This window comes from Galeopterus variegatus, unplaced genomic scaffold (assembly GCF_000696425.1).
Source record: "Galeopterus variegatus unplaced genomic scaffold, G_variegatus-3.0.2 Scaffold10691, whole genome shotgun sequence".
Lineage (NCBI taxonomy): Eukaryota > Metazoa > Chordata > Mammalia > Dermoptera > Cynocephalidae > Galeopterus > Galeopterus variegatus.
In genome coordinates this window covers 48,571-60,274 of record NW_007736802.1, presented here as the reverse complement: position 1 = coordinate 60,274, position 11,704 = coordinate 48,571, and the positions used below count along the sequence as shown (strand labels likewise).

The 11,704-nt window shown below is 35.9% G+C and overlaps 1 protein-coding gene across 1 annotated transcript in view; it reads right to left on the bottom strand.

Moving 5' to 3' along the window:
• Positions 1-2,431: 2,431 nt before the first annotated feature.
• Positions 2,432-11,704, bottom strand: part of GAS2 (growth arrest-specific 2) — a gene marked incomplete at its 3' end in the record, with an annotated part of 55,067 nt that continues 45,794 nt past the window's right edge. The window contains exons 4-5 of the mRNA XM_008594389.1: positions 9,193-9,256; positions 2,432-2,573 (exon numbers count right to left, since the gene is read on the bottom strand). Of these exons, the coding sequence (XP_008592611.1) occupies positions 2,432-2,573; positions 9,193-9,256 (206 nt within the window). The remainder of the gene's footprint in view (positions 2,574-9,192; positions 9,257-11,704) is intronic.

Here is an 11,704-nt window from a genome sequence, read left to right as displayed (position 1 = left end):
AGTGGCAGCATCTCCTCCCCCTGCAAAGCTACAGCAGAACTGAAAAGTGCATGCATTTCCAGAGCACAAGCCAATCAGATAAATAGAATAAGGGAGAAGGATTTTGAGACTTTAATTACTCACACTGATAATTGATCCAACAAACATGATACTGGATATATATAAATTAATAAAATATCATCCTTGTCTTTGAGAACAAGGACTGCACCTTGAGAAAAATGGATATTTATGACCAATAAGATAAATGCCTCATTAAATATATAAAAATACATGGAGCACCAAGGAATAACCTGTCAATTTTATCCAGAATAAGAGATGCCAAGGTTAATCAACCTGAATTTTAAAAGATGAAAAGATGTTTAAATGTCAATTTAAAAGATAAGTAAACAGAAGTATAGTGAGGAAAGCAACAATGACTGCATAAAAATGCAGGGATGAGTCCAGAGGGCAAAACAGTTGGGCAACACACAATGGGCCAAACATGGAGGGCTTATATGACATATCAATAAGATTGGGCTTTACCCTGGACATTATAAGGAACCCCTATCTAATTTTAATCAAATCCAAGTAGTTTTTAGTTTGATCATTCTGGTAAAAGTAATGTTTGTACAGAAGAATTTTAAGAATGAGTGGTCAGCAGTGTCAAATGCCAGGAAGAGGTCTCATAATTTGAGGGATAGAAAAAAAAAATCATTTAATTAAGTAGTTTATTCAATAATTCAGTAATTCATTCTATAGGAGGTGACATTGGTCAGATAGATACTCTTCAGTGGTTTGGAATCCTGACTACAAAACATTAAAGAAAATGAATGGAGGTAATGCTGAGAGAAAAAGACTAAAAGTAAGTATAATAGCCCCAGAGAAACATATTTGTAAGAGAAAGACTAAAGGCACATCTTACCCTAAAGTAAGTCTAATTTAAAAAGTATAATTGAGAAGAAAAATTGTTCTCATCAACATATAAATAATTCACCATTATTTACTAGTAATACAATGTTATTCAATTTTCTTACAAAATAATCGAATGAAATACTATGAAAAGCAAGGCCTGTCATTGTTCCTTAAAAACAGTCTTGTGATTTTTAAAATCCTTTTAGGAAGAATTAAATTAAAATTCCCTGCCTATTCCTTAGATCCTGAGTGGACTGAACATTTACCCCCCCAAAAAACTAAATTAATCTGGTATTGGCTAAGATACTTTGACAGGCTAAGTTTAAGTTTGCTACCCTTAACAAAAATAAGGGTTCTTAATCTATCAGACAAATCGTTATATTTCCCCTCATCTAAACCTTCAATATAGTTTATAGTGTCACATGGGGAAAAGCAAAAGATGGAGAAATCTTTTTTTCTTAATCCTATACTGTGAATAAGCCATTTTCCCAGTTTTTTGTTTGTTTGTTTGTTTGTTTTAGCTCAGACCCTAAAGAAAGAAACTCCCAGCTATGGCCAGTGATCCTTTCCAGTCCTTCCTATTCTGTACAGCTGGAATCGTGGTTGGTGCTGGCTTCAAAGAACTCTCCCATGTGTGCAAGACATATGTCAGTCTAATGTCCCTGGCTTTACCATTTCATACAAAATTCATAAGCAAGTACAACTCCATCAATGCAAACTTTATGTAAACAACATTCCATTTACCAGATTTCTCTCCTTTATTAATATTTTTACATTTGCACTCTAAATACATGTGTATGGGGGCATATGCATAACATAATCAAGCACACCACTTATCATAACCAGGACCTACTTAACAGACAACTGAGGCAGCCCGAGAGTTTTAATTCACCCTGTTTTCTGTTATATCTAGAAACTGTTTACTGTGAGTTAGAGGGTGTCATTAAATTATTTCCTAACTGCCCAAAATTGTGACTGAAGGGCTCTGTCCAGGAGAAGGGCCTCAGAGAATCAGACAAAACTGTATTGGAATCTAAACTTCTCTCTTTCCCCTCAGCCACTTCTGAGTTTCCATTTCCTCAATAAGAAACCTGCCTTTCAGACATGAGAGCACTTGAAAAACACTGACAGACCCTGGACATAGCAGGCCACTAATAAAGGGCAGCTATCTTCTCTATCACATGTTTACTGTGCCTCAAGGCTTCTTATCTCTGAAATGAGGAATCATGAACCAACGACAATGAGGAATCATGAACCAATGACAATGAGGCATAAGCGTTTTCAAATACAATTGTCATGAAGTTGACTTATTATCCAAACATTTTAGATACTACTCAGCAGAATTATGTAACACTTTATTTTAAATGTTTAGCTCAGTTTTGAATCTCAAAATGAATTATAGGTCTACACTTTTTCATAAGGGTTTAAACTGAATTTCAAGGAAACTGAAATAGGTAAGAGGGATATGAGATTGTACAGAATGTGTTCTGTAGTTCATGAAGACTAACCGGTGTTGAGAAGTCTGACCAGTTCTACTTACTGCATCATCCAGCAAGTTTCCTGTGCTCTTTTTTCCAGAAGACTTTGATGAAGGAGAAGGTGAAGGAGAAGGGGCAGAAAGTGTTTCTTCTTGTTCAATCTCTTTTTCCAATTTTATCAAACCAGGAGGCTCCACACCATACCTTTTAAAAGATACCAGGTCACTAGACATGCATAACTTATAATGATACAATTGCCATATATTATATTTGATTATGAACACCATAGATGTAAATGACTTGCTTTCTTGAATTAGCATTGTTTTAAGCTGGTGGACACATTTACCTGCTGTGTATGTATATGTGCGCACATATGAACACACATATTGCAACATACCAATATAAATAAAAATACTCAGTGTAATAAGTTAATAAGTCAATAGCATGAATAACTATGTAAAATTTAGTCTTTGGCTTTCACATTTACCAGCTCTAATGATATTAGTGCTGTAATTAAACTCCTATTTTGAACATACGCTTGTTAAATATGGAGATAAAATCGGAGAATCAGAGTCAAGTTTGAAAACAGCAAAACCACCCTGCACCCCCTCTATCTTTAAATGATTTAACAAAAAAGAAATTCACTGTTAATTCAGAATTCAAATAGTAAGGAGGGGTGCTACACTATGTATCAAGTACCTTTTGAGAGCTGGAAAACTTATATTAGAATTCAGTACAAGACTGTTTGAGCTGGCATAATCCAACTGAACAATTACTGCTCTGAGAATGGCCTTTAGTTACACATAAATCATAAGCCAAAGACCTAAGCATCACTTATCATATTTCTAACCTTTTATACATATTAACCAGTTAATGGAACATAAGTAGAAACATGTGCTAGGCTGCAAATTCTGTAAGAGTAGAGACCACTGTCTGTCTGATTCCCAGCATTCCCAGCATCTGACATAGATCCTGGCACACAGTAGGTACTTAGTGGCTACCATTTGAATGTTAAAAAAAAAGTCTTTATTCTCATATAACAATGATATCACTTTCTAAGTATGAATTTAGTTTCATGATTTTGGATCCCTAAATACAAATATCACTTTAAAAAACATGTTAATGTTAAATGTATGAAAATGCTCAATCAAAAAAAAAATGTTCTTCTTCTAGACTTTAAGCCCTGTCCAAAACTAAAATACATTTTTGATTTTGTAGCAACCAATTGAGCTGAACTCCACACAGCATCTCATTACCGTTGACAAGTAGCAACACAACAATATTCACATGGACATTCACTTATTACTCTTCTCTGAGGTAGACTTGAACTAAGTGTCCCATTAGTCTCCTTTTTAAATTTATCACATCACTTAACTTTTACAAGTCTGTTTTCTATCAGAAAAGTAGAGGTGAAAATGGCCTGTCCTTGAAATCTATTATAGCAGTGGAGGGAGGGAGAAGGAAGAAGATTAGAAAAGCAAGTGATCCTGACCTCCTTCACGGTGTCTGGCACCACTGACACGATGACATACATTATTTCTGAGCCTCTGTTTTATTTCATTGTAAAATGAAAATTCTAATTCCTATTTTTTAATATTGTTAGAAGAAACTAAAATAGTATACCTTACATGCCCCACACAGTGTATGACATAAAACACAAACTTTGAGATTGCTGTTGATAACTTTATTAATGTATGAAGGATCACACAACCAGGAAACTGCATTGCTGAGGTTCTGTTGCCAAAGCTTTCATTTTGTAAAACATATTGTACCAAAAAATGGGACATTAATCTCAAAATAAAGGTGTTATTAATATTCAATGTGGTATTATTACTATTGCTATACCTTTTACAGAAGAATTCCCTATAGGCTTTCTTTGAAGAAATTTTCCTGGAATTGCGGAATATCAGAAATATCTCAGTACTGGAGTTCAGCAGACCAAGTTATAAATTCAGCTTTGCACTAACTCATCAGATGAACTTCAGCAGGGAACCCTTTTTAATCTCTCTAGACTTCTCTGGATTTTTCTAACCTCTCTAGACTTCTCTGGATTTTTAAAGTATAAAATGTGGTTATGTTTAATGTTCTTAAAAGAATACTATAAACTTGGTAGTGAGACTAGAGGAACTTAATACACTAGAAGGCACAGGCAATTAAAAGTCTGTCATAAATGAAAACATCATATTTGAAAGTAAAAAATAGTTCCATTGGAAAATATGATTTCATTTATAATTGTAAGTGGATTTGTGCCCCCTTTTCAGGAAAAGGTTGCATAATTTTTTTTTTCTTTACAAAGTGAAATAATAATAAATATGTTTTTAAAGTAACTATAGGCTCAACTCCATGTCCAATACAAACAAAGTAGACTAGGTTTGAATCAAATTTGGTAACAATGGCACACATGAAAAACCTTGCCCTGGAGGTTTTTCTTTATCTGTGAATGCTGAAAATTAGCTATGCCATTGAACACAGAAAACCAACACTAAGCCCCAAATCTCTGCTTATATTGGCTTTTGACTACTTCAAGCTGCCTAACGTACAGTCAGCCATTCCTGAAATGCACACTTAAATACGATTCATTGGCTTCCTGTCTGTCCGGAGATGTCAACAGGCTATAAATCACAAAATTGCTCTTGGGTTGGGGGCCTGTACCTGCAAGCCAACTTAGTCATCAAATAGGTTTTCCTGTTCTCCAAAAGGCTGGTTCATTCTGGCTTCCATGATTAACTCTACACCACCTCATGTTTCTATTTTTGTCTATGAGGTTTTCACAAATTTATACTGTTTTCCACTTCTTTCCAACTAACAGGTTTTAGATCTTTAAGAGGAGATAGCTGTTGTTCTCAAACTGAATAAAGGTCAAACTAAAGATACCAAGAAAGTTGAATCCACTGAAACCAAATCCTTGTACCTGTTATCCCATGATATGAAAGTAGGACAAATATTCAAAGGACAACACATTTATTTTTGTTTCATTAAAAACATTTTTAAAAAGCGAAGTACTAGGGGAAGGGTCTTATGATTAATAACTTTATAATGAGATTCTAGAAATGGATTTCCAATTTTTCTGGTACTTGACACAACTTTTGAGATTGATCTAGATGAAATAACTGAGTCCCCAAACTGAGCCCTGAACTAGAAAAATACCAAACTTATATAGTAGACTAGTTTTCAAACAAAAGGCATCTGGAACCTATTTTATCAGGGTTAGAGGGACAAATCTGATAGCTGAATGAAAGAAACTTGCCTTTTTAAGGCATGTAATAGATAGTATAAATCTTAACCAAGATTTTAATTTGTTTTACATCCTAAGACAAGGGACAATTTGTGCCACCCTCAGATTTGGACGACACGTGATTCCTAAAGGCATTTTGTCATTGGGTAACTTGCCTTCACCTCTGATGACTCAGCCATAGTTAAAATATTTATTTCAGCAGGATTCCTAACTTTGTGCCACCCTCAGATTTGGACGACATGTGATTCCTAAAGGCATTTTGTCATTGGGTAGCTTGCCTTCACCTCTGATGACTCAGCCATAGTTAAAATATTTATTTCAGCAGGATTCCTAACCAGAATGTTCATGTAATAAAAAGTATAATTACAAAAAGTAAAATAAAATCCAGAAAACAGAAGCATATGTAAACAAAGTGGGAGGCAAATGACAAATCCCAGCTAACTCTGGAGATCATGCAACTCTTTCTGTTTACCTCTATACCACAACTTTCAGAAGCAAGATGCTTATTTGATGCATACATGAGTATTTAGATTATTTAAGCAAAAAAAACCAAAATCTCTCATTTGGGGATATTCTAATGGTATAATTAAAACAAACATTTATTGCCTATTCTTTTGCTAAGTAGGAACTCTAGACTGTCCATGTTTCTTCTACCTGAGCATTTTAGTGGCAGTGGCTCATTTATTAAGATTTTACTTTGTTTTCCTCCTCCCTGTATTTTTAACTTCCCTTTTCTTAGGAGATAGCTGTTGTGTCCTTGGTATTCCTTTGTCTCAAGTCTGTTTGTCCTATAGGCCAGAAGCCCCAAGACTGGTGGTGTAAGGGACCTTAGCCAGAAAATGGCCATCTTTGGGGTAACTAGAACCAAGCAGAAAATTTCAGTTAGCCATTAACTTGGGAACTGATGGTCATCAATTCTTGAGATTAGCAGAGGAAAAGAGAAACTGACCATATGGCTGGAACTACCCAGAGATGAAATTATGTCCCAAAAGGATCCTTCTCAAAGGTTTATTTCTGTTTATGTCCCATTACACCCTCTTATGTTGATGTGCTTTAGGTGTTGCACACCTAGAGCAAAGGACTGAATCTAAGTTTCCTTGTTTTTCTTACCTCCCTAATCAACTGAAAACAGGAAATCCAAGAGAAAGGCAAGGCACCTAGCTGATGATTAACTCATCTTCTTGCTTAAAGGAAAATTGCATCCACATTAAGTAGGAATGAGTCAGGTACTTTTACGTTCTGGTGATGCTTGACTGAGGTTATCGTCTTTGAGCTCTCCCTGGGAGATAAGGACTCCAATCCTAAAATAACATCAAGGACTTAAAGCTGACAAGTCTATCAACTGCAGATTCCATGACGCCAAAGCACCCAGGCCATCATGGGACCCTGACATCTGACTAAGACAGACCCTCTGCTAATCCCTTGACCAACCTCCCCCTCTTCCTGCAGGACAAAACCCTTACCTCACCGTCCCACCTCTTCCCCTTTATACATCCCAGAACAGGCATCAGAGGGGAAATGATTTTAGTCTGGTCATCCCTCAGATGCTGGTTATTTGAATAAACCTTCTAATCCTTGCACCAATTTTTGGACTTTTGAATCATTTGTTTAGTGCATGAGGGCAAGCCGAGCCTGGCTGTCGGTAGCAGTGGGGGAGTGGGCATGGCAGGGTACTAGAAGGAACAGGTACCTCTGTCCTGTTCCCTGACAGAAGCCAAGGGTGTTGCAGCACTGGCGGGGAACATAGTCCTAGGAAACACCCAGATCCCACGAGCTTGAACTGTGCCTCAGCAGTAGACGCCTGAGTGGACCAGACTAGGTGTTTTCCCCCAGAAGACTGCACAATTATCTGGGAATGATGTGGGGGAAAAAAGGGAAACCTCCAAATGTCTCTGTCTAGCTAGGCTAAGGCCTGGAATCCTGCTTACTGCACCAATTGTAGCACTCTTAATCCTGTTTGTGACACCAATTGTCTAGCTCCACAACCACACTAGTCGTCAGGCTCTTTTACCTGCTGGTAATCCTGTACCAACTGGGATGATTGCCGAGCTAAGGCTGGGTCAGGAGCTCTCACACCCTTCGATCCCATTGTCCAGACTGGGTCACAAACCCTTCATATGCCAGGTGTGTCACCAGACCCCTTCACACAGGTCTATGAGCTAGGTTACTGGCCAAAAGATCCTTGGAGACATAGGTTGGAAAGCATGGCTGCATGGGGCAGACACCCGAGGCAGTAAACACCAGCCAAAGTGGCGGCACCATGCAGGCACACTAACTCCACCCCCCCCACACGCAATGTTTACTGAACCACCCCCAACTGGCCCTGAGGCGAGGGAAGCCTGATTAAATTATTCTATTTTCCCAACCGTTTCAAATTGATTTTTTCACTCCATGGTAAGTGAAACTCAGTAATAGTTAATTTAAACTAAAAATCCATTCAATCTTTCTCATACCCAATTATTGTGGTAAAATAAAATCAAGACCTGATGCACAATTCATTAAGATTATATTAACTACCATGGTTTGAAGAACTTGGGGGTTACTTTATCTGATTACAGGTTAATTTTCTATTGGATCAAAAAAAGTCCTGTTCATTGGCAGCAAGTTTTTTAGCCATGTTGAAATTTGCTGATGTGCTCACCATGTATGTTCTTTTTCTTGATTTTCTTTATAAATTCTCTATTTGAGGTGTACACCCAGTGCTAGCTTTCTCTTTATCTTACTGGTTCATCTGATCTCAACTCTAAAAGGATACCCAGATTTGGATCAGAAAACATCTTCTAATTAATTCTAAATTTTTATTTTGCATCAAGATCTCCTTAAACATTTATACCTGTATTTCTCTTTCTTTGGGCTTCATAAAACTATAAGAAGCCCTGTCTGATGGTTTGCAAGACAATAAATGAAAATACATGATACCACAACAAATTGGTTTAGCTGATAAAGTACCTTCCTCTGTTAATTTGGCTGCAATTTCTACAATTACTTCTTGTTTTTCCTTCTCCCAGAAGAAAGATTCCAAAGATGTCTCTACATAAGGGTAGCATTCTGTTTTTTTTTTTTCTCTAGTAAAAATAAACAGAATAATTTAAAAACTATGCCCCTACTCAGAAGTAGCAACTAAAAGAACTGAGGAATCAGGTATTGAATGGGGGAAAATAAGGAAAAGAAACAAAAAGTGAGGCTGAAATTATTAAAGAGAAGAAAGAAGCAAGAAGATGAAGGAGGAGGGAAAGAGAGAGAATGGGAATAGACTTTCTGCTAAGAACAGTGCTAAATGTCACATCAAAATTCATGTACCAGATCCTCCCCCACCCCCTGAGAAAGGTTTGAAGGGAAAATGTATTTGATTCAAGAATACTGGCAAATGGTTAGACATAATGGCTTTGACAACAAGATCATGATGTTAAGAATACTAGTGGCACACTTTTAGTTTGAACAATTGCTCTCAAGATTTTCATCATATAAATCGTATTTGAGTGAGTACCTTCTCAACATCCAGGTTAAACATCTGTCATAAAGAGCCAGTGAGCTTCTCTGCTGCTCAGATGCTCTATGCCTTGACATAGTAGCAGAAGTTGGACTTACCTGGCTGCAATCCGGCCAAGCTCTAGCAAACAGAGACACACTTCTCTCGGTTGCTTGTGGAGTACTGAAAAGCAAGACAGAGGTGCATACCTTTACAACAGAAAGGATTGTAAAGCAACTCAACGGGGAATAGGCTTGCTGATAACCCCACATTCCTTATGGTCTCAGTAAATGAGATAGTTTTCATTCTCACATTCATAGAACCCACCCAGTTCCCCTGTATACCTAGCTCTACTACTAAAGGCCTAAAAGTAGTTTTGAAAACTACACCCAAACTTCCTCCCAAACACTATGAGTCTCAGAAACTCTCACCCTGAGTAAAATTCATTCTAAGAATATTTTCTTCAATTAGTTCATATTAGTAGGTCAATATTGGATGCATATGTAGTTGTAATTATGATATAAATAACCAATACATGTTTAAAAACATACAGCACATACAAGACCATGAAGAAAGGACTGGCCTTTTTAATATCCTGGATTTACATTTACCAGTGATTTTAACAGAAATAATGCAATAAATAAGGATAAAAATTATACAACATAGTCCTTTGTCATCCTCCAAAGATGAATGTCAAGTGAGACCCTGAAACTTCATGTCCTCTCCTAATCAAGTCTGATTCAATAATGCTTTAGAAAAAAACACTTTCAATTGACTAGGTTTTAAAAATGCGGACCATTATACCACCAGCCAGTTTTGTACATCAAATGAACAAAGTAGGAGACTCTTCTTTGAATTAATATATCTATTCTAATATAACATGATTGTATAATAAATCTGCTTTATTGATAACTTTGGACATATTCAATAATGTTAACAAATCATACATTTGTTGAGCCCACCAGAGGAGCATGTACTGCTTATAATACTCTCTTTTTCAATTAAGAACAGGGGATTTAAAAATATTGTTATATTCAGCACCAAATAAAGACAACCAATATTGGAAAAATTTGCATTAAGAATTGTCATACACAGATACAATTAATATCCTAATAAAATNTATTGGAAAAATTTGCATTAAGAATTGTCATACACAGATACAATTAATATCCTAATAAAATACTAGCTTTTGATTGCTTATTGATAAACTTTTAAAAAATAGCAATATTGCTTTAAATCTTAAACATAAAATTTTGTAATAATTCAGTTTCCAGTGTTATTCTTCAGTTAAATATTCTATTCCTTCTCTCCACAGATTGTGGTAGCAGCAATATTTGGCCCACCTACACTATAATGGAATTTGTTGAGTGTGTGTGTAAATAGAAAAAATACTTTTACTTGGATTGTAAAAGTATATGATTTAATTTGGCTTTAAACAGACATACAAATTTATTATTATTTGGTTATAAAAAATGTCACTTTTAAGGCCTTTTAAATAAATTCTCATCTCACCAACAGTGCTCATTAAAACAGAACTGATTATGGAAAATCTGAATTACAGAGCATTTCCATTCTTGATAACATAAATTTTAGTTTCAGCTGACTGTTAGTGAACTGTCACAAAACCGTAGTTAGGGTTAGAATTACTTCTAATTAAAGGGGCTTAAAATAAAAATATTCCAAATGCCCCACACATTGACTGTGGATAGCATAACACCATAACACCAACCACGCAAGCTTCGATACACTAAATCAACTTCAGTGCAAGGTTAACACAGGGACTGTAATGTGACACGGGCATCGATTTCAAATAGAGAACAATAACAAACATCACAAAATAAACAAATGAAAATCAATGTTCCTGTCTAGATTGTCAATTTCTTCTGAATCAGACTTTTTCCCCCCATGTCCACGGTATAAAATAACATATTGGAGTGATGAGTAGGAGAAAGGACTACATGAAAACTGAGAAGACGACTAGCTTTAAGGCCCTGCTAAAGCCCTTATCTTAAGTGAAAGCGGAGTGAGCAAGTGGCTAAATCTCTGGGAGCTTTAGATACAATTTCATGCATTTCTTGAACAGTGTCAAAATGTGAAAATTATTTGTGAACTGACCAAACTGTGTCACATGCAGTCAATAACCAAATAAAGAAAAGTAATACCGGACCGAACTATAATGGTTCTTTAACCAACTTATCATACACATTTGAAAAACTATATAAACATTCGTATGTAAATGGGCATATTTTATGTAAGATCAAATTCATTCTGAAGAAAAACAATAATGTGGGTAACATAAGAAATGCAGTTTAACATGTATCACTACTGAGTATTTCTTTGCTTCCGCATTTGCCAATTTAAAACGGCACAGCTTTTGAATGCCAAAACTCAAATGTTGAATATACTATGAACTCATTAGAAAATCAAGATAAATAAACCTCTTTCCCAGCATCATTTCTTAGGAAAATGTGAACAAAAAGATAATGTTTTACTTTCAAGTTTTCTTGGAAATACTTTCTTTAAAAATTCAATAAAATTGCTTCAAAACACACCTATAGTATTGCCTCATGTGTTAATGGCTTTTCAAATATTGGCCATACAGTGCCTGGCCCAAAAAGTAATCAATGTTGG